Genomic DNA, 21,152 nt, shown 5'->3' with positions numbered 1-21,152 from the left:
TTTTGAAATGTTTTATTTAAATTCAGTCAGTCACCATATAGTACATCATTAGTTTCAGATGTAGTGTTCAATAATTTATCAGCTGCATATAACACCCAGTGCTCATTCCGTCACATGCCCTCCTTAATGCCCATCGCCCAGTTACCCCATCCCCCACCCACCTCCCCTCCAGCAGCCCTCAGTTTGTTGCTATAGTTAAGAGTGTCTTTTTTTTTTTTTTAAGATTTTATTTATTTGACAGAGAGGTCACGAGCAGAGGGAGCAGCAGAGGGAGAGGGAGAAGCAGACTCCCTGCTGAGCAGGGAGCCCCATGTGGGGCTTGCTCCCGGGACCCAGGAATCATGACCTGCGCCGAAGGTAGACACTTCACCCACTGAGCCACCAGGTGCCCCCCTCAGGGCATTTTTAAATGTTGGTTATTGCTTCTGGTGTGGGATTTTTGGCAAGTAACAAGCTGGAACTCACTGGTGGTTCAGCAAATGTCAACAGGTGACGGGTTTTGTATATTATGATGGAATATAAGTAGATGGTGGCCAGTGTCAACCGAGACGCTCAGATGCTGGTGGTGGAGAGTCCACAGCAGCTGGAAGTCTGCCCTGGAAAGGCAGGGCCTCTTAGGAAGAGAGCTCTTGGCCTTTGCTGGCCCATGTGAAAGAAGACATGGGTAAACAGGAGGTGCTGTTGATCAGCTCCACGCCATTCCCACCAAAAGCCTGGTGGAGGCGGTGCGGGCTCTGCCACTGCTGCTGTGCTGCACCTCGCGCTCTCCCGGCAGTGCCGTGTGCTGCAACCACAGATCCCAGGCACACCGACGAGTACAGCTTTACAAAAAGAAAGGAGGGGAACTCCAGATCACCCAGAAGAAAAACGCAAGCATATATGGCTCAGAGTGAAGGACTGCTCGGCAGACGCCGCCACCAAACGCAGTCAAAAGCAGCTAGCTGGGGGCAGATGCAGGACAGGGAAGGGTTCCTCCATACATGAAGAGCTTCCTGGAAAAGTGGCCATTGGTGGGGGGGGGGCCGCCACAGCCCGGGGCAGCCCTCCAGCCACAGCTGCCCCTGGAGGCGCCAGGAGCCCGTTCCGTGTGTGCCGTTGCCACAGTTGGGGCTTGATCTGGTGGCTTCCCTGGTGACACAGCACCCCAGGATTGTCGACAGGCAAAATGGGTACCCTCCGGCTGCCAGTGGAGCGCAGATTGCTTTCACTTTGGGGAGAATGCTTGACAGCTTACGAGAACCTGTAAAGTGTTCGTTTCCTTTGACCCACTGCTTCCATCTCTTAGGAATTTACCTCGAGAAAACCTCGTCCCTAAAGATGTATATATAGTAATTTTAATGTTGTGGTTTCTTGTAAAGTTAGAAACAGCTAGTACTATAGAAATTTTGAGATCGGGTTAGCACAGGGGGTGGATTTTCACACGGTCCAGGAAGAGCACGCCTGCAGGGGCGGATGCCACCGGGCGGGTCGCAGCCATGTCTGCAGGGGGTGTGAGTGCACGCCTGAGTGTTCATCGTGGCAAATAGAATACAGGTGGGAAGGAAACGCAGCAGTGCTAAGTGTTGACTATCTCTGGAGAACGAGGTAACGGGATTTCTGTTTACTTCCTTGTTTTACTTTTCTGTGTTTTCCACAACTTTTCAGTGAACTTTGTAACTGATTAAAAATGTATGTATCATGGGACCAGCAGCTACCTCTGTGTTAAAGTACTGCTGCTAGTTGTCTGGGATCCTACACTTTGGCTCCTTTTTAAGTGAGGATATTTGGGTTTGTAAGGTGTATCTTTGGGCACAGGGCACCCTGCTGCCACTGTGTCTCCACCCTGAGCTCCCAGACAGGGTGAACGGGCTCCCCCGTTGAGCACTTGGCTGCCTGGCTGCCTCCTACCCCGTTAAGGAGGGCTCCTGGGTTCTTCTCCTGCCGGTGGTCTGCTCGTCACCATAGAGCTCGGCTTTCACATGTCAGCCGTAGCCATGATTCACTCCCAGGTGATCGTCCTCTCTGCCTGCAGTTACCACTGGTGCAGCCCCACAGGGATTTGGGGGCCAGGGCCCTTCAGTCCTGGCAGAGTCCCTCCCACTGGCACGCCGGTCCTGACGCTTGTGTTAGCGGCTGTCCCACGGAGCACCTCTGACTTCTCTGGGGCTTGGACCAGCACTCTCTGCGTAAATCAAACCAGTCTCTTCAAACCTAAGTAAGAGAACAAAGGAACTGTTGAAGGCTCGGGTTTGATGATTCACGAAATTTCTAATGCACGTGGAAACAGTACTTTATTTTTTTTCAAATTTTTATTTAAATTCTAGTTAGTTAACACACAATGCAATATTGATGTCAGGAGTAGAATTTACTGATTTGTCACTTCCATACAGCACCCCGTGCTCATCGCTTCACGTGCCCTCCCCAGTGTCCACCCCCCACCCCCCTGCCCTCCAGCAGTCCTCAGTTTGTTTCCTAGAGTTCAGAGTCTCTCAGTCGGGCTCCCTGCTCCGCGGGAAGCCTGCTGCTCCCTCTCCCACTCCCCCTGCTTGTGTTCCTGCTCTCTCTGTGTCTCTCTCTGTCAAATAAATAATCTTTAAAAAAAAGAAGTCTCTTACGGTATGCTTCACTCTCTTTTTCTCCCCCTTACCTTACATTCATCTGTTTTTTTCTTAAATTCCACATGTGAGTGAAATCATGTGATGATTGTCTTTCTCTGACTTAGTTTACTTAGCATAATACCCTCTGGTTCCGTCCACGTTGTTGCAAATGGCAAGATTTCATCCTTTCTGATGGCTGAGTAAAATTCCACTGTATATATATATACACCACATCTTTTTTTTTTAAGATTTTTTTTTTTATTTATTTATTCGTGAGAGACAGAAGCAGAGGGAGAAGCAGGCTCCCCTCTAAGCAGGGAGCCCGTTGCAGGGCTTGATCCCAGCACCCTGGGATCATGACCTGAGCCGAAGGCAGACGCTTAACCATCTGAGCCCCCCAGGCGCCCTTACACACCACATCTTTATCCATTCATCTGTTGATGGACATCTGGGCTCTTACCCTAGTTTGGTTATTGTTGATAATGCTGCTATATAAACATTGGGGTGCATGTGTCCCCTCAAATCTGTATTTTTGTATCCTTTGGGGTAAATAACCAGTAGTACAATTGCTGGGTTGTAGGGTAGCTCTAGTTTTAACTTTTTGAAGAACCTCCGTACTGTTGCCCGGAGTGGCTGCACCAGCTTGCATTCCCACCAACAGTGTAGGAGAATTCCCCTTTCTTCGCATCCTCGCCAACACCTGTTGTTTCCCGACTTGTTAATTTTAGCCATTCTGACTGGTGTGAAGTGATATCTCAATGTGGTTGGGTTTTTTTTGTTTGTTTTTTAAGATTTATTTATTTGACAGAGACACAGTGAGAGAGGGAACACAAGCAGGGGGAGTGGGAGAGGGAGAAGCAGGCTCTCCACTGAGCAGGGAGCCCGATGTGGGACTCGATCCCAGGACGCCGGGATCGTGTCCTGAGCCGAAGGCAGACACTTAACGACTGAGCCACCCAGGTGCCCCTCAATGTGGTTTTGATTTGAATTTTTGTGAGGGCTCATGATGTTGAACATTTTTTCATGTGTCGGCCATTTGGATGTTTTCTTTGGAGAAATGTCTGCTCATGTCTCCTGCCCATTTCTTGACTAGATTATTTGTTCTTTGGGTGTTGAGTTTGAGAAGTTCTATAGAGTTTGGATACTAGCCCTTTATCCGTAACATCATTTGCAAATATCTTCTTCCATTCCGTGGGTTATCTTTTGGTTTTGTTGACTGTTTCCCTTGCTTTGTAAAAGCTTTTTATCTTGATGAAGTCCCAATAGTTCATTTTTGCCTTTGTTTCCCTTGCCTTTGGTGATGTTTCTAGCAAGAAGTTGCTGTGGCCAAGGTCAAAGAGGTTGCTGCCTGTGTTCTCCTCTAGGATTTTGATGGATTCCTGTCTCACATTTAGGTCTTTAATCCATTTTGAGTCTATTTTTGTGTGTTGGTGTAAGAAAATGGTCCAGTTTCTTTCTTCTGCATGTGGCCGTCCAATTTTCTCAACACCATTTGTTGAAGAGACTGTCTTTTTTCCATCGGATGTTCTTTCCTGCTTTGTCGAAGATTAGTGGCCATAAGTTGAGGGCAACAAGTACTTTATTGCCCTTGAACTCAGTATTTGTTTCGTGCCCACTGCGTGCCAGCTCTAGAGAGGACATGTTAGACAAGGCCACCCTTGTCCTTCCCAGAGTTTGCAGTATGGTGGGGAATTCTGTAAGTCATTACACCCAAAAAAGTAAGTACCGGTGTGGTTAGTTACCATGAAGGAGAAAGACCTGTTCCTCCAGGAAGGACATGAGTGCGTGGAGACCGTCTGTGGAGTTAGCCCCACTACCAAGGGAGGACTTGCTGCCCCGGTAGGCGACTTGTTCTTTGTCAGGCTTCCCCTGAAGCAGGAGCTCATGCCGCCATCCTGCCTCTCGTTTGCCTTCACCGAACAGCACTGCTGTCATAGAGGATGGTCCCAGAGTGGCTAACGCTTCTGTGATTTTAGCCGTCAAGCTGAGCCACCAAAGAAGGAGGCCGCCGCTGCAGGCCCGCAGGTGAAGCGAGCAGACGAGTGGAAGGATCCTTGGCGCCGGTCCAAGTCTCCCAAGAAGAAACTCGGGGTGTCTGTCTCCCCTAGCCGGGCACGAAGGCGTCGGAAAACATCAGCCTCTTCGGCCTCTGCCTCCAATTCCTCCAGGTAAGGAGGCTGGCCGGTCACAAAGACTGGTTCATAAATGCCACCGGAGGGCTGCGTCGTCCTGGCCTGAGGACGGTCAGGAGGACTAAAGAGGCATCTGTTTGTCCAGCAGAGAATTACTGAGTAACTGGGGTGCTAGAGCGTCAGCGGCAGGCAAAACTGATGTTTAGAACCTCAGTAAGGCTTCACACCCCCAAAATAAACAGTTGACCTCAGCCAGGATGCTGGCAACCCAGAATGGACCACAGACCCGGCGAGGGGGCCAGCAAGGGGAGAGAGCCCGCCCACTCCCTCTGGGAGAGACCCCACGAGGCAGAAGGCCAGAAGGACGGCGTAAAAGCCCCGTCATGCAGTCAGCCCCTCTCTTTCTCCTGTGCATTTGGGCTCCCGTGTGTGCACTGGGTCTGAACAAACAGGGATGAGGTGGCTGGTGGGAGGCCGCCGTGCTAGACAGGGACTGGGGAGGTTAGCGTCGACGTCGCCAGGGCTTTCATTACATACGCAGACGGGCAGAGAGAGAACTTGCAGGTGTGTCTGCACAGGGGCGCGCGCCTGTCCTGGCTCTGTCCGGCCAGGGCCTGGGAACTGTCCGCCGGCAGTAGGGAGCACCCGTACCACATCTTGCTTTCTGAACCTGAGTCCTGCCAGGAGGGCACTGGACTGCAGCACGCCCGCAGGGGCGTCCCAAGGGCGGGTGGGAGCGGGGAGGCGGGCAGGTGTGCACGGACGGGGATGGCGGGACGTGTGGCCGTCATCGGGGTAGCAGGCCGGCAGCAGCGGCCAGGCTGGCGCGGAGGAGGACTGGCCCCTCTCCCACCTTGTGCTTGGACTTAGGTCCTCGTCGCGGTCGTCGTCGTACTCCGGCTCCGGCTCCTCCCGCTCCCGCTCCCGCTCCTCCTCCTACAGCTCTTACTCCAGCCGCTCCTCCAGACACAGCTCGTTCTCAGGCAGCCGGTCCAGGTGAGTGTGGGCGCGGCCGGGCGCGGCCCGGGGCAGCCCGGGCGCCTGCACCGTGTCCGGTCGGGCTCGACGGTGTCCTTCCCGGCACTCAGCTGCTCTCAGAACAGCCTCAGCTGTGCTTCGAGGTAACTTCTGAGGAGGAATGTGCGGTGCATCGCCAGGTAACAGACTGCAGGCGCTGAGGGCTCAGGGCACAGAGCACGTGTCGGGAGGTGGCTCAGAAGCAGCAGCGACGCGGCCTGTGCTGTGGGTGTGCTGAAATCAGAAGGCCACTGTTGCCATGTCCTGTGGACCCGCACTGTCCAGTGGGCCACTGGCCACGTGTGGTGATGCAGAGTCTCCTTCAGTTAGGATTTTAAAGTGCGTGGGCCCTGTTTGGAGTGCCCAGATGGAGGACATTTGCATCTTCACAGAAAGTTCTGTTGGATGTTTCTAGAAAGATCAAACAATATGTGTATTTTTCCCACTGAAAATAGATAAACTCTGGAGTTTTAGAGAATTCTTCATTGTCATTTATGTAGGAACCAGGTCATTGATTAATACAACTAACAGGACCGTTCAGGCTCTGCGTCTGCTGCTTCTGACTTTCCAGCCAGCTCAGGTGGCAGCACTGCACCTGCACCCACATGCCCTGCCTACAGGGGACACCCATGTGGGGAGACCCCCTTCACCCCATTCAGCGTTTGGTTAGGAGAGGCCCAAGGCCCGAGGAAGGTGGAGGTGGAGGACTGCCCGCGTGGGGGCCTCCAGGCCGTACCCCCCAGTTCCACTGTCTCCGCACAGAGAGGGCGCTGTAGCCCCGCCGGGAGGCCACAGTCGGGATTGGACCAGAGACCTCATCGTCGCAGTCAGTGACCAAGACCACGCGCACACCAGGCGGTGGCACAGGGCGGCGCCATCTGGCTGTAGCCTCTTGGCAGTTAGTGGGGGTGGCCCTGCCCGTCTCCCCTGGTGGGTAGCCCCAGCCAGGCGAAGCAAGCGTCAGGATGGAAGAGCCAGGCGTTTCCTCCATGCCTCTCTGTCTCTAGAACCTCAGTGTGTGTCACTGCAGGAGCCCCACTTTATTTTACCTGGTGCCATTGCTTGGCTGAAAATGTGGAGTTGTCCACGACAGTTTCTAAGTCGGGAGAAAACAACAGCCCGGGAGCCTTTCGGAGGCTTGCCTCCTGTGCGCTGTGGTGCTGGATCATGGGACAGTGGAGTCCCTAGCTTGGCCAGGCCGGCCTCCAGAACTACCTGGCCAGCTCCCCGCACCACCCCCCCAACCCCCCACCCCCGTCCTGGGGCTCTCTGTCCATGCTGCTGTCACCTGAAACTGGAGCCCGTCACCGTTTGCTTCAGCAGGGACACTCCCGGGCTTGGCCAGTCCCGACCTCATGCTGCTCGCGGCCGCTCCCCACCCCGCACCTTCCAGCCCCCTAGGCCTCAGTGCCCAGCTCTCTCGCTTGGCCCTCTGTCCTACCTGTGTCACCATGTCCTTGCTGGACTTCCTGAGCAACGCAGAGCGTGTGCCCTTCCCACCCTGCCCACATGGCTCCCAGGCCTTCTGCAGGACCCATCAGCCTGGCTACTCCTTTCCCCTCTAGTGTGTTTTAGGAAAGGACCAAGAACTATCTGAAATCCATTTTGAATCTGAGACAGCTAAGTGGAGACTTGCAGTAGTGTTTTCTGTGTCTGGGCTCGCTCGAGTGCAGACTAGGGCACCGTGGTGCGCCCTCCTCATGCCGCGGTTTCCTCCCTAGGTCCCGGTCCTTTTCCTCGTCCCCCTCCCCGTCTCCAACGCCTTCCCCACACAGACCTTCTGTTAGAACCAAGGGGGAGCCGGCTCCACCTCCTGGGAAAGCAGGGTAAGTGCCCCGTCAGGCAGGTTCTCCTGCTCTCTCTCTGTCTCTCTCTCCCTCCTGTTGCATCTGTGAAGAAGTCCCAGTGAGAACCCCTGGCGGGTGGGCAAAGGTGTTGGGGGATCAGGCTTGGGGACCGCAGGGCACACACTTAGCCTCTCGCTTCTTGACATGTGGACTTCGAGGCCACACGCACATCAGCGTGCCTGCACCCCTATGTGGTCCATGGTGGTGGCCGTGCTCCTTGGGGTTAGACCACTTCCCCTGCCAGGAGCAAATCCCTGCTGTTCTCTTCCAGGGGGCAGGACGGAGGTGGTTCCCATCGTGCTTCCTGGGCTGTGTCCAGGGCACGTGGAGAATGGGGGCCCCACCAGACTGGCCTCGTTGTTCGCATTTACTGCTCCTAGAGAGTGGTTCCCATTGATCCTCATCAACAGCTGTGGCTAACGTGACAAGTTAGAAACATCTGGAACTTACCAGACAGATGTCACACCCCGTGGCGTGCAGTGTCTCGGGTTGCAGCCGTGCCCACGCTCCCCCCCAGAATGAAAGTGGGCTCCTTTCCTGAGCAGTGCAGAGCATGGAAAGGCAGCCAGTGGTGGAGTTGACCCTGCGGCCTGCAGGGCGAGGCCGGGGCACGTGTGAGCTGACGGGCCTGCGTGCCCACATGTGGCGCCAGCGCCGCCCTGCTTTGTCATTTGTCCTCACGCGTGTGGCTCACTTAGCGGCCGATAGCCTGGCACTTGCCGGGTGGCCGGCGCTGAAGCGCTCCACGCTGCACGTTTGCTTCCTGAGCAAGTCTTCCAGCAGCCCTCAGGAGTTTGCAGGAACCATAGTCGCCCCCTCCTAGAAAGTGAGCGGTGTGGAGGCATAATTTATGCCTGGCACCCCAGCCATCTGAATTGTGCCGTCTGACGGGCTTAGCGAACACGTGAGGCCACCCCAACCCAGACACCGCAGCCGTGTGGCAGGTTGTGCGGGCGTTTTCATCTGCTCGGGTCTTAACTCGCCCCCGGCGCTGTGCTGAGTGGCTTGCTTTTGCCCAAGACTGTTTCCTGCTGATTCCACCTGAACTGTGACTGTTCGGTGCTACCAGAATGTTCAGCAGGGTATTCTTCCCACACTGACAGCACAGAAAATTTGGGGCCGTTCTCTATACTGCAGTGTGGGTCCCACATGTGAGCGGTGCTGGCGCCCTCGGACGTTGGCCCGTGAGCAGGGCAGGGGGCCGGGGGGCACGTTCCTGAGGAAGCACAGCGCCGGCTCTGTGGTTCTCGGGGGCTCTTCAGATGGACCCGTCCTCCGCCTGTGTGGCCGGGTGTGACCCTCCCCCCTTCTCCTGTCACAGAGAGAAGTCTGTGAAGAAGCCAGCCCCACCTCCAGCCCCACCACAGGCCCCCAAAACCACTGCTCCAGCCCCCGAGCCCGCCAAGCCAGGAGACCCTCGGGAAGCCCGGAGGAGGGAGCGGCAAGCTAGGACCCCCCCCAGGAGGTGAGCGAACGGGCTTCGAGCTGGGGCGGGGGGGGGGGGGGCTGTTCAGTCCTTGTCCTGTCACATCGCGTCCTTGAGCCTCGGTTTCCCCTGACCACGATGGGAGGTGCGAGCGCCTACGCACAAAAGGTGTGGTTGTGCGGGTGGCAGGCGCCCCTCGACAGGTCTCCCCTAGAAGGAGGTGGGGCTGCTGCAGGACGCCGAGGACGGGGTTGGCATCTCGCTCCGAGGGGACACTGCACGCCCCGCGAGCCGCCTGGTGAGACGGGCCTGGTCTGTGTTGCAGGCGGACTGTCAGCGGCAGCGGCAGCGGCAGCAGCTACAGCGGCTCCAGCTCCAGATCCAGGTCATTGTCGGCACAGCCCCGGCCCCTGCCCCCCCGCCCGTCGTGCTCGGGGCGCCCCGTCGCGGCCGGTCCGGTAGGGACGAGTGCTGCCATCGAGCTGCTGGAAGAGAAGACGCTGTCAGATCAGTCCGTAGATCCCAGAGCAGACGTTCTCGTTCGTTTCTAGGCAGCCCAGATTTTCCTCAAAGAGGTTTAAAGACCCCGCCTTTAAACAGAACTGGGCCCTTCCTTTCTGCCTGGGTCCTTGCGGTGTTATCGGAGAGTGACCGGACTCGGACTCAGCGGCCCGCGGCGTGGCACGTCGTCCTCATGGCGCGGGCTGTGGCAGCAGCACCTGCGAGCTGGCCGCCATCCCCGTGCTTCCCAGAGCCGCGTGCGGGGCCGGGGCACCTCTGCTCTGGGCTCTGGTGTGGCCGCGGGGCAAAACCCTCCCCTTTCTCGGGCCTCACAGCCTGGGCGCTCAGCTCTGTCGTCACCAGCCTCACTCACAGCTAGTCACTCATCGTATGTCCCAGCCCAGCAAACAGGGTGGCTGCTCTCTCGTGCACGGGCCCTCGACTCTGTGACTGGGGTGTGCCTTCACTGTGGGGCACCTTTAAACCGCCCGCCTTACCCCCTGAAGTTTCCGGTTAGGTGGTACATGTTCCTCGAAACTGGAGGCTGGGGAAGGTGGATGTGGACACCCACGGCTGCCCCCCCTCCCCGTGGCCTCTGGCCCCTGGCCATCTTGCCGTCGGGGCCACGTGGGTGCAGACGTGCTTGTGTGTGTCCAGGTCCCTGAGCGTGAGCAGCGTCTCCTCGGTGTCCAGCGCCACGTCGAGTAGTAGCTCGGTGCACAGCGTGGACTCAGACGACATGTACGCAGACCTGGCCAGCCCCGTGTCCTCAGCAAGTTCGCGGTCCCCCACCCCAGCCCAGACCAAGAAGGAGAAAGGTACAGGGGGCTCCTCGTGTCCTGGGCATTGTGGCTGCAGAGGCGGGCAGGCCCTTCATGGAAAGAGGGTGTGTGCACTGCCTCACTTGGTTAAACAGGAAAGCGCAGGAACCTCCCAGCTCTGTCCCATGGACACGTGGCCTGGCTGATAGCACGTCCACCCTCCAGGTGGCCCCCAGGAGACCGCCGTGCCAGGATGGTGACTGTGACTTAGCATTTGTTGTTGGCAGGAAAGTCTAAAAAAGAAGATGGGGTTAAAGAAGACAAGCGGAAAAGGGACTCGTCCGCACAGCTGCCCAAGTCCTCAAAGCCTTCTGCTGGAGGTAAAGCCCAGCAGCCCACAGCCCCCCAGCAGGGGCCCCCCGGGCAGCCCCAGCAGGGCACGTTCGTCACCCATAAGGAGATCAAGCTGACGCTCTTGAACAAGGTGAGGCCGTGGGCACTCCTGGTGGCAGTTCCGGGAGCCCCGCTCCCCGGGGGGCATCCTGGTTCCTGGGGCCAGTGAACGGTGGCTGGCCCTGATGGGGGAGGCGTGGGTGTCGGGTGGCGAAGCCCAATAGCATGTCCTGGGAGATGAGAGCGTCCCGGAGGTGGTGGGTGCTCTCCCCGGCCCTTCTCCGTGTAACTGGCCCTGTGTGAGCTGACATCCCCGAGGCTCCCTAGGACTGGGAGGGCGAGATGCTGAGTCCCTCGGGGTCCTCTCCGGGGCTGGTGGCCCCCAGGGAACACGGTGTCTCTGCGGGCACCTTCGCTGCCGAGAACGAAGGCCCGAAACCCTGGGCCTTCCCTCCCTCGGGGCCCCGTGGGCACCCACCGGAGGGGCTAGTGGAAGCAGATGTGGGAGTGAGGCCATCACCGCTGTGCTCCCTGCTTCCCGCGGGGGGCTGGTTCTGCCCGATGGCCAGCCGTGCTCACTGTGCCCCCTCCATTGTGCCAGGCGGCCGAGAAAGGAAGCAGGAAGCGTTACGAACCCTCGGACAAAGACAGGCAGAGCCCTCCTCCGGCCAAGCGGGCTAACTTATCCCCAGACCGAGGTGAGCTGCCCACCTCTGCAGGGCCCAGCGGGGCGGAGGGGCCACGACCCCGTGTGCTCTTCAGTGTGGGCCCCAAGGAACCAACGCTCGTGTGGTTCCGTCCATCGATGTTAAGTTTTTAGAAGTTGAAACTCCGGAAAAAATGTCAACGTTTGTTAATGTTAAAAATAACAGTAACAAAAGTATTATATTTTAACACAAATAACCTTTTTTATGAAAAATAACTACATTTCAACGAACAAAAATCAGGAGTGTCACTTTTTTTTTCTTTGAAAATGTCTTCAGTGTCTGACAGACGGTGGCTCGGTCCTCCATGATGGCACAGGGTGTGCAGACTCTGGGGGCGGGCAGAGGGCAGGCAGGGGGGCTTGGCGTTGCTGCGCACGCAGTCCAGCCCCGGCTGTCTGCGGGCCCTCTGCCTGGCCAGCTCTGATTGCCGACGCACAGCCATCCTTCCTCCCTAAGCAAAGGGCAGAGGGGGCGCCCCTTGCCGGTGCCGCTGAGCCCGGGACTGCAGCACGCCCGCCTGGGCCGAGAACCGGCTGGTGCCAGAGCCTGTGTGCTCCCCAGGCGCTGACCACCCCCGCCCGCCGCCCTCACACAGGCCCCCGCGCTCACTGGACCCCTGGCCTCTTGATTTTACTTCTCTTTCCTATGCTCCCCTGCCTGTTGGTTCCCAGTTCGAAGGTGTGAGTGATGAGGGTCTTTGTGTTGGATAAGTGGGAGCTCGTTGGCCTGTCCTGACCTCGGCCTACGTGGGCTTCTGGGGCTTCACTTTCCGACGTGACCGGCACTGCCCTGTCCCTTCCTTTGACCCACTCTGCCTTTTGCCTCTTCCTGTGAGAACATGCAGGCGGTACTGAGCTGCCACGTCTCTGGCATGGGGTCGCCGGCATCCGGTAAGGCCGCCCCAACCCTGTCCATGCACAGCAGCCCACTCTGGGCTGGGACCGTGGTCTTACCTCGTCCCGTGTCATCCAGGTTCTCGGGACCGGAAGTCAGGCGGGAGACTCGGCTCCCCGAAGCCAGAGCGGCAGAGAGGCCAGAATTCTAAGGTGCCCGTGGCCCCGCCGGACAGGTGAGTGCCCCACCCGTGCCCTGGGCGCACCACCTGGGCACCGTTGCCTCAGGGCAGGCTAGCCAGAGCGTTCCTGCCCCGCAGCAGGTCCTAGAACGAGGGCCCCGAGGCACGAGGCTTCCAGGTGCTCCCGGCTTCTCCTGCCTTCCCCATCGGCCCCGGAAGCAGGGCAGAGATTTCCTTCTCGCAGGAGGCCGGCTGTGAGGCCCTTCCCTGTCACCCCACTGCTCAGGGTCGTGGTCCAGACGGGTTTGGGATCTCAGCCATCTGTGTAGCCCCCCACATGTCCCGGCCCTCAGGGCTGCTCCTGGGTCAGCACCATGGGATTTCTCGCCACCACAGGGGGAGGCCGCAAAGAAGCACCAGAAGCAGGAGGGACAGGTCAGCAGGGCACCGGCCGAGCCCTGGACGCTGTGCCCCCTTCACGCTCCACAACCGAGGGCGGGGGAGGGGCACTCCCCACTGCAGCCTGGCCCGCTGCCGCCGGGAGGCAGACCTGTGTCCATGGCCGCCAGGGCCCCACGTCCTTGCCCAGCGCCCCGCGCGTCCTTGCCCAGCAGGAGGCTTATGGCAGACCCTCTGATGGCCTCCCCCTCCCCCCCACAGGAAACGCCAGTTGTCTCCCCAGTCCAAGAGTTCCAGTAAGGTCACAAGTGTGCCCGGCAAAGCCTCGGATGCCGGCACTGCCAGCACCATCTCCGGCGGCACCAAATCAGGGAAGGCCAGCACACTGTCGCGGCGCGAGGAGCTCCTGAAGCAGCTCAAAGCCGTGGAGGACGCCATCGCGCGCAAGCGGGCCAAGATCCCCGGGAAGGTGTAGGGGCCCCACGGGCCCGGCCCCCGCCGCCGTGAGAGACTCTCGTGTTTTTATAACTAGCGTGAGCACAGCCGTCTTGGATTTTGAAGTTAATGTCTTATTTTGGCTGTGAATCTTTTTAAAAATTAAAAAAGAAAAAAAAAGTTTCTCAGCTGGAAAAGAAGCCACACACGATGAAGATGATGTTGAATCCCAGTCTTCTCCCGACCAGACCAGACTGAACCAGCCCCATCCCAGAGCAGAAGTCCCGCCAGACAGGCAGGCAGGCCGGCCGGCGGCAGGAGCGAGGACGCGGCACCAGTTTTATGTAAATGATCAGCCCCGGGTGCCCAGTTCCGCCCGCCTGCCTTTCCTCCCCGCTGCCGGCCAGCCTGCCCTGCGTCCTGGCCTCCGCACGCGCTCCTTCCCGGCCCGGGAGCGCCCCATGCTCCTGAGCAGCCGCCTCCCCACCCCCGCCCGGCCCCAGGGTCAAAAAATAGATATATATTCTTGACTGAAGTCCGATTGGGAAATATTTCCTGTCTTTTATTTTAAGCATCAGATTGTTTTAGTTGATTTAAAAAGGAAAAAAAAATACAGAAAAAGACCAAAAAAAAAAAAAGGCTGAGGGTGTTGTTGGGCGTCTGTGTAATGTGGAGGGTCTTTTTTTGAGGGATCTCCTAAAATAAAGTATTTTGATAAGCAGCCATCTTGCCCTGGTGGTGGTGATTCCGTGGGCCTGGGCCCGCCTGCTGTGCTGGCAGCCCCGGCTCCCGGAGGCCCTGATGAGATGCCCCTGGCGCTGCCGGCACAGGGGCTGTGCCCCCCGGCCCCCGTGGGCAGGGCACCTTGTGTCGTCGTGGTGACCCTGGGCCTGGCGGGGCGTCCTGAACACGGGAGCACCTCCTGCTCGCACCGGTGACCTGCTTTCCCCGAAATGGGTGCCCGAGCGGAGAGGCCAGGAAGCATGGTCGTCGGGCTAGGCCGGCCCCCGGCCCCAAAGCTGGTGTGTACACAGGCTCCCCCGTGTGCGTGCACGCAGGCTTGGCAAGTCCTGGGCCCAGGACCACCCTGTGGCCGTGCTGCCATGAGGGGGTCTGAGCGGAGCCGCCCTGCTGCCCGCTGCAGCCCCCGCGGAGAGCCCTGCCGCCGCCAAGCCACCGCTGAGAACGCTGGTGCTTGCCGCGGCCCTTCCTGGGGGAGTGAGCTCGCGGAGGAGCACCAGGGCCTCCGCGCGCCCCCACGGGGTCTGGGGTGGGCGGGGTCAGCACCCCTACGCGCTCAGATTGCTCTAAAACCAGACACCCCCTGGGCTGTGTGCTGCTGCCCCCAGGTCTGGGCAGGGCTGCAGGGACCGGTTCAGAAGGCAGCAGCCCCGGGGCCTGTCCCCTGCCGGTAGGACCCGCTGAGCTGCCCTCAGGCTCTGCCCAGAGCCGGGGTGGCGGTTAGAGCTCGGGGGCCTGGGGCTGAGCCAGGTCAGCGTTCCGTGGATGGTGTTTCGTGTTGCCTCCACGTCCTGCGGGATGTGTGAGTCCTCCTGCGCCACGGCGGCCTCAATCCTGTGTCTCAGCAGGTTTTCAAGGCTTATCTGATCTGCCGTCAAGCCGGGTACAAAGGGAACTCCCATTCTCTGAGTGGGTGGCCTTCGAGGACACAAAGCCAGAACCCAGGGCAGGTTGGGGGCCAGCCTGATCCCATGTGCTCTGTACCCCCGGGGCCGCTGCACCCCACAAGCCAGCTGGGAGCCCCCAGGTGAGCCCACCACATGTCCCTGTCTGCACATAGCTCTCCTTGCCCCACTGACCTGGCCCGGGCCTCTGACACCGAGGCTGGAACCACGGCCCTGGGTCCCCTCAACCCCAGCCCAGTTTAAACGAGCATGAGCCTTCTGGGCTCATGGTTCCTCTGGGCCAGACTCAGTAGTACCTGTCCAGGGAGGGGTAAGGGCCACAGCCGGAGCCAACCCTCCCCCTGCCCAGTCTGGTGGAAAGAACTTTCGTGGAAAGAACATTCCGTGCCAGACATCTGGAAAAAGGAAACCCTCTATTATGTAATGGATCCTCAGGCATGTTGGCGCTCTAGGGAACATGATGGCTGAGATCCTGACTGTGGTTAACATGCAAATAGTGGGGAAAATTAAGGGCCGTCCCTCCAGTTCCGTGTCTGTCCGCTAGACTGCCCCCCGTGTCCAGGTCCAGTCTTCACAGCTCGAGCAGCCCGGCCACATGACACATGCTGAGCCACCCCACCCCCACCTGCTTGCCATTCTCCCACCCCAGGTCCTTTGCACATGCTGTTTCCCCGTTTTCTGGAACTCTGACCTGACAACTCCTCACGCTAACTCTGGCAGCTCAGGCCAGCCCACCCCATCCCTTCAGGCCTTCCCACACTCCTTCCCCAACCACCTGGCTCCTGCTGACGCCCCCCAGCCCCCACGGCGGCCTCCCTCTCTCTTGAGTGGATAAAAAGAAACAAAACAAGGGTTTTTTATTTTGTAATTCTTGTCACTCAAATGTGAGATACAATCTCCAACGTCATGAGTGAACACGTCAGGCTAATGCGGCAGCTCGTTTGGTGAAAGTGAAATTTCTGTGGGTTTCTCTTTGGTCACTCACAGCACCCGGCAGGGCTCCTGGGCCTGCCCCCCTCCCCCACGCGCCCAGCTGCCCGGCTCCCGCCAGGGACAGTTGTCACCCGTCTACCCAGGGCTGCAGGCCGCCTCACTCAGCAGGACGCTGAGGGAGGCAGGCGCATGGTCCAAGGGGCATGGTTTGAGGGCGGGGCCTTCCCGGACACCGCCTCCGGGACTCCCTCCAGCCTTCCTCTGGCAGCGCCTTTCCAGTCTTGCCCAACCCGGGACTTCTGTGCTTGCCTCAGCCGCCCGCAGGAATGAGGTGCCGCCTGGGCCCCCGCCCTGCATCCTTCCGGCCTTGGCACCGCCCGCCGAGACCCCCGACCCCCGGGCCCTGCCCCTGGTCTGCTGGGCCAGTTCTCCCCCGACCCCAACCCCCTGGGGACCGCCGTCAGGACCACGTGGAGCCGCGAGGGGCGGTGGTGCCGTGAAGCAGAGTGGGCGCTCAGCCTGGTCCCAGGGTTACTCTGCCGAGCGCGGTGCCCACCCGTGGAAAGGCACAGAAAATGCGGAAACTCCCCCCCGCACCGTGGGGGGCTGGCATGGGCAGGGGGCCGCCGTGCTTGCCCAGTGCATCCAGCCGCGCCCCCGTGGGAAGGGACCCGTCAGGCAGCCACAGCAGAAGTGACCATTTACAGCCGTTTCGTTTCATAAATAACACCTGTGTGCGTGTGCGGCCAGACCGCCCCCCAAAAAGAAGGCGAGACCACTGCACAGCGGGCATCTCGCTCCCTCGGCCTCCAGGCTGGGGTTCACCCGCCAGCACCCCGCAACTGGGGCCCTGTCACGCCGTTTTACTCCCTGGGGAGCCGGGCTCGTCCTTCTTCCCCTCGTTGCAGCGTGTTTGTGGACCAGCTTGGTGCCACCACACCGCCGCCCCTGCCCTCAAGGGGCTCACACTGCCTCCTGGGGGGACACAGGAGAGACTGGAACTCACTCTCCCGAGACAGGGAGGCGGGGGTCAGCCCGGCCTCGGGAGGGGCTTCCTGGACCTCCAGCATCTGCGCTGTAGAGGGGGTCCTGGGCTCAACTGTGTACCCCCCAAAATACATCAAAGGTCTGGCCCCAGTCCCTGTGAAGAAATGAAGGGTCTTGGCAGATGTAATTAAGGTAAAGATCTTGAGATGGTTCTGAATGAGGTGAGTGTCCTTAGGAGACACAGAGCAGGGGAGACAGACACGGGCAGAGGCCCCGTGAAGACAGGCAGGGGTCGCAGCAGCGTGGCCACAAGCCAGGGGGCTCAGAATCACCAGCAGCCCCCGGAAGCGGCAAGAGGTGGGAACGGTCCTCCCTCGGAGACCCCAGAAGGAACGGAGCCTGCCCACAATTCGATTTCAGACTCTGGCCTCCAGAACTGTGGTGTCCTCAGTGTGTAGTACTTGGTGATAGCAGCCCTAGCGAACGAATGCAGGGGGTGGTGATCTCCCCATTGCAGGAGGTATGCAAGCAGAGGGCTGACGACCAGGGACCGGGGCGTTGTAGGCAGGAGCAGCTCTGGGGACTCAACGCATCTACCCATCCATCTGTTGGGAAGGAGCATTTCCTCCAGGCCAGCGAGGGACAGGGTATCCCCTAACCCTCTCCTGCTCCCCAGGAGGGAGAGGGGCACAGGACAGCCCACTTGCAGGTGCAGACACCTGCAAGGACCAGGAGGGCAGGTCCCTGCCCAGAGTCACACCTGGGACAGCCCTGCTCCCCCAGGGGGTCTTCGTGTCCCTGGAGACTTAGGGAATGGTGCGTATCCCGTCACTGCCCTGCCCTCCGACCCTCATCGGCTGGGGGATGCTTTAGCCTCTGATAGGAGAGACCGGGGACACACAGGGCCCTGCGTCTTAGGGGTGGCCAGGGGACCCAGGGAGCGGCGTCCAGAGCTCCGCCAGATGGCCTCCAACTGTCCCTTTCAGGACAACCAAAGTGCCTGGACCGTCGCCCCTCAGCCCCCTGCAGCCCCCCTGCAGCCCTGAGAGGGGCCTCCTCAAATACAGCTTCTTGGGGTGCAGGCACTTTAAAGTTTCCAAGGCATTCTCACCCGCATCTCTGGCTTCTAGGGTGAGGATTTGTTGAGTGAATCCGCAGAAACCCAGCCCAGAACCTGAAGACACTGGCCGGCCCCCGGCTCCCGGAGCCTCTTCCGGACTCTCTCCCACCTGCGCAGCTGCAGGCAGACACGGGGCCCCTCCTGGACTATCTCAGATGAAAAACGGGACCAAGTGCGTGTCCACAAGCTGGGGAACCAGCCCTGGAGGAGTTCCACGCAGCCCTGTGGACGAGCAAGCTGCCCCAGCGCCCCACTCATCGCGCCAAGCAGCGGGAACTTCCCCGTCCTAAGAAGCCCTGGGCTCCGTGGCTCCGTTTGCAAGGCGGCAGCCTGAGACAGGGTCCCTCTGGGTGTGTGTGTGTGGGGGGAGCAGAGGAGTGGGGGTGGGCATGGCCCGCCCCGGGGCGGGAGGAGGGGCCGGGGACCCACCGGGAGGGGAGGAGGAAGCAGCGCAGCCGGGCACTTCCCCAGGAGGAAGCTGCTCCGGATTTTCCCCAGGTGTGGCTGGAGGTATAAAGGGCACCTGGAGCCGGGCAGCCTCCAGGTCCGCAGCCTCCAGGTCCGCAGCCTCCAGGCCCGCAGCCAGGTGCACCTGTCTCTCCAAGCCCAGCGCCCCTGCTGCGATGATGCGCCTGGTGAGCCGCTGCCTCTCCCCACGCCCCCGCCTGCCCCGTGCCGCCGGCTCCCAAGCAGAGGAGGTTGGCACGGGGTTCAGGAAGCCCCCCAAATCTGGGGACAGGAGAGAGCCAGGGCCCAGGAGCTCTGGTGCTCTGGGGAGCTTGGGCTGAGGGTCAAGTTTCCCTCTGGGCCTCAGTTTCCCCAGCTGTAGAGGGAGGGCCGCACCCCATCGTTCCACGGGAAATAGGGCAAGCTGGGAGGTCAGGGAGGTGCCCTCTTCCCTGGGCACTCCCTGACCTGACCACCCAATGCCTGTCCACCAGCTCCTACCCGGCCTCTTGCTTCTGCTCTGGCTGCCCGCCAGCCTGGCCCGCCATGGCCCCCCGCTCTGGGGGGGGCCCCACCCCCACGGGACCCCACGCTGCTACTCAGCCGAGGAGCTGCCCCTCGGCCAGGCCCCACCACACCTGCTGGCTCGAGCTGCCAAGTGGGAGCAGGCTCTGCCTGTAGCCCTGGTGGCCAGCCTGGAGGCGGGGGGCCGCAGAAGGCGGCACGACGAGCCCCCGGCTGGGACCCAGTGCCCGGTGCTGCGGCCTGAGGCGGTATTGGAAGCGGACATCCACCAGCGCTCCATCTCGCCCTGGAGATACCGGTGAGGGCTGCAGGACTCCCCAGGGACAGGGGTCCCTGCTCTGCGGGGTGGGGCCGTTCCCTCCCCTCTCTGAGCCTCAGCGTCTTCCCCCTCCCCCGCTAGACGGGCCGTCACCCCCAGTCTGCAAGATTGCAGCGTGGCTCCATCCCCAGGATTCCCCGGGACAATTCTGAGGTCCACACTTGAGCCCCTGCAGGGGTGGCTGGGCCCGGTGTCGGGGTGGGGGGGGAACTCTCTGGGGGGCAGTGGGGGGCACGATGAGCCTCACTAGTGGGGGCCCCGTGCCACCGGCCCCGCAGCCTCGGCTCATGTGGGCGAGGAGCACCCTGAGCACGAGGGGCAGCCAGGGGGCTGTGGGCAGGGGCCTCACCCCGTCTGTCCCTGCAGCGTGGACACCGACGAGAGCCGCTACCCGCAGAAGCTGGCCTTCGCCCAGTGCCTGTGCAGGGGCTGCATCAGCGCCAAGACGGGCCGGGAGACGGCCGCGCTCAACTCCGTGCCGCTGCTGCAGAGCCTGCTGGTGTTCCGCCGCCGGCCCTGCTCGCGGGACGCCTCGCGGGTGCCCACACCCGGGGCCTTCTCCTTCCACGCCGAGTTCATCCGCGTGCCCGTCGGCTGCACCTGCGTCCTGCCCAGGTCGGCACAGTGACCAGCGGCCTTGGCTGTCTTCGCTGGACACACTGGACGGTCGGGGTCTCTCCGAAGAGGGCCCCTCCTATTTATGTGTATTTATTGGTTATTTATTTGCCCCCTGGGGTCCCCGGGCAGGTACCGAGGCTGCAGGCCTCGGGGCTGAGGAATGGCGGTGGAGACCAAGCAATGGAAGAGCGGTGTCCCCTGGGGCCTGTGGGGGCACCCATCTCGAGACTCGGTTTACCCTTTCTGCACAGACAGTTGGCATAGAAGGAATCGTTTTATTCTTCTAGAACGTCTTAAACGAAAGGTGTTCTGACGTCCCCTCCGTGTCTGTGGTTCCCCGGGCTGCCCTCACTCGCTCACGGGCCTCAGGCTGGTCCCGGCCCCCAAGCTTCCTCTTCCCTGCAGCCCCCCAGGAACAAGTACCCCTGTATTTCTAAAACACCTATTTATTTTAAGTGTAAAATGTGTTGTTTAATTGACAAATGCCCCCAGGGCACAGCGTCGGCCGGCAGAGGGCAGTGGCTGAAGGCACCCTCCTCACCCTCACCCCTGCCTGGCCTTGACACCCAGCCGGTCCTGCAGGGGTGGCCGCTGGCCCTAGCTTCTGCGTCCTTCCAGAAATGTCTGTGCGTGAACCCCAAGGGCAGCCAGTGTGCGAGACGTGTGTGCCCTGCATGCCCTGGCGGGTTTCACCTGCCGACACCCCTGGCCCCGGCACCCGCAGAATGGCTGGGCTCCCGGTCTGGCCAGGATGCGGGCAGGCCCTCCTCCAGCAAGGGGACCTACCCTGCTTCCCCACGGCTGGGGGCGTCGACTCGGGGGGACGTGACTGCGCAGCCCCCTCCAAGTGTCTGCGTGTCCCTTCCAGCCCCACCAGACACCCAGGCCAATCCGAAGGCCGGTCTCCATCTCGCTGCCTGGATGCCCTGGGGGCTTCTGCCCACCAGCACTCACCTGGCCTGCCCGGCACCCCAGCCTCTGGACCCGGCCTGCAGAATGGCTGGGATCAGAGCCTGTGCACTTCCAGCGAGGCAATGACCCCCCCTTTGGAGACTCAGTTTCCCCGGCCCATCTAAGGACAGTTTTCAGCACCTCCCTACCTGACCAGCCATTTCCACCCCTGATGAAGGCCTACTGTGTGCAAACAAGCGCCTGGGAAGGGGGGAAGAGTGACCTTTATCTGGGGTCCAAAGGACACTTTCATCAGCACGTGACTGAGTTTCCACCATGTGGCTGGCTCTGAGGGCAGAGCCCCACGGGCCACGGACACCACAGAACCAGCGGCGACACCGTCTGCTGGTGAAGGAATGACGGCCGGCTGGGCACGGGGAGGGGGAGGGGCTGCACT

At 60.3% G+C, this 21,152-nt stretch overlaps 2 protein-coding genes across 8 annotated transcripts in view; both read left to right on the top strand.

The window, feature by feature from the left end:
- The window catches only part of ZC3H18 (zinc finger CCCH-type containing 18), a 60,391-nt gene extending 46,460 nt beyond the window's left edge, over nucleotides 1-13,931 (top strand). For 5 of the 7 annotated variants that reach the window (XM_027618558.2, XM_027618554.2, XM_027618556.2 and 2 more), the window contains 10 exons: nucleotides 4,553-4,744; nucleotides 5,579-5,704; nucleotides 7,447-7,551; nucleotides 8,894-9,037; nucleotides 9,324-9,383; nucleotides 10,157-10,317; nucleotides 10,548-10,744; nucleotides 11,255-11,351; nucleotides 12,333-12,429; nucleotides 13,036-13,249. In XM_027618558.2, coding sequence (XP_027474359.1) covers nucleotides 4,553-4,744; nucleotides 5,579-5,704; nucleotides 7,447-7,551; nucleotides 8,894-9,037; nucleotides 9,324-9,383; nucleotides 10,157-10,317; nucleotides 10,548-10,744; nucleotides 11,255-11,351; nucleotides 12,333-12,429; nucleotides 13,036-13,249 — 1,393 coding nt within the window. Of the gene's footprint in view, nucleotides 1-4,552; nucleotides 4,745-5,578; nucleotides 5,705-7,446; nucleotides 7,552-8,893; nucleotides 9,038-9,323; nucleotides 9,384-10,156; nucleotides 10,318-10,547; nucleotides 10,745-11,254; nucleotides 11,352-12,332; nucleotides 12,430-12,771; nucleotides 12,811-13,035 lie in introns of all 7 variants that reach the window. The other 2 variants (XM_027618557.2, XM_027618551.2) reach the window with 2 other exon arrangements.
- A 4,890-nt stretch (nucleotides 13,932-18,821) lies between these two features.
- On the top strand, nucleotides 18,822-19,814 carry IL17C (interleukin 17C). Its single transcript, XM_027617420.1, has 2 exons — nucleotides 18,822-19,165; nucleotides 19,553-19,814. The coding sequence occupies exons 1-2, from the start codon at nucleotides 18,822-18,824 to the stop codon at nucleotides 19,812-19,814; spliced, it is 606 nt and encodes a 201-aa protein (XP_027473221.1).
- The last annotated feature ends 1,338 nt before the right edge of the window (nucleotides 19,815-21,152 follow it).

Source organism: Zalophus californianus, chromosome 17 (genome assembly GCF_009762305.2).
Source record: "Zalophus californianus isolate mZalCal1 chromosome 17, mZalCal1.pri.v2, whole genome shotgun sequence".
NCBI classification, from domain to species: Eukaryota; Metazoa; Chordata; class Mammalia; order Carnivora; family Otariidae; genus Zalophus; species Zalophus californianus.
This window is presented reverse-complemented; position numbering and strand designations above follow the sequence as displayed.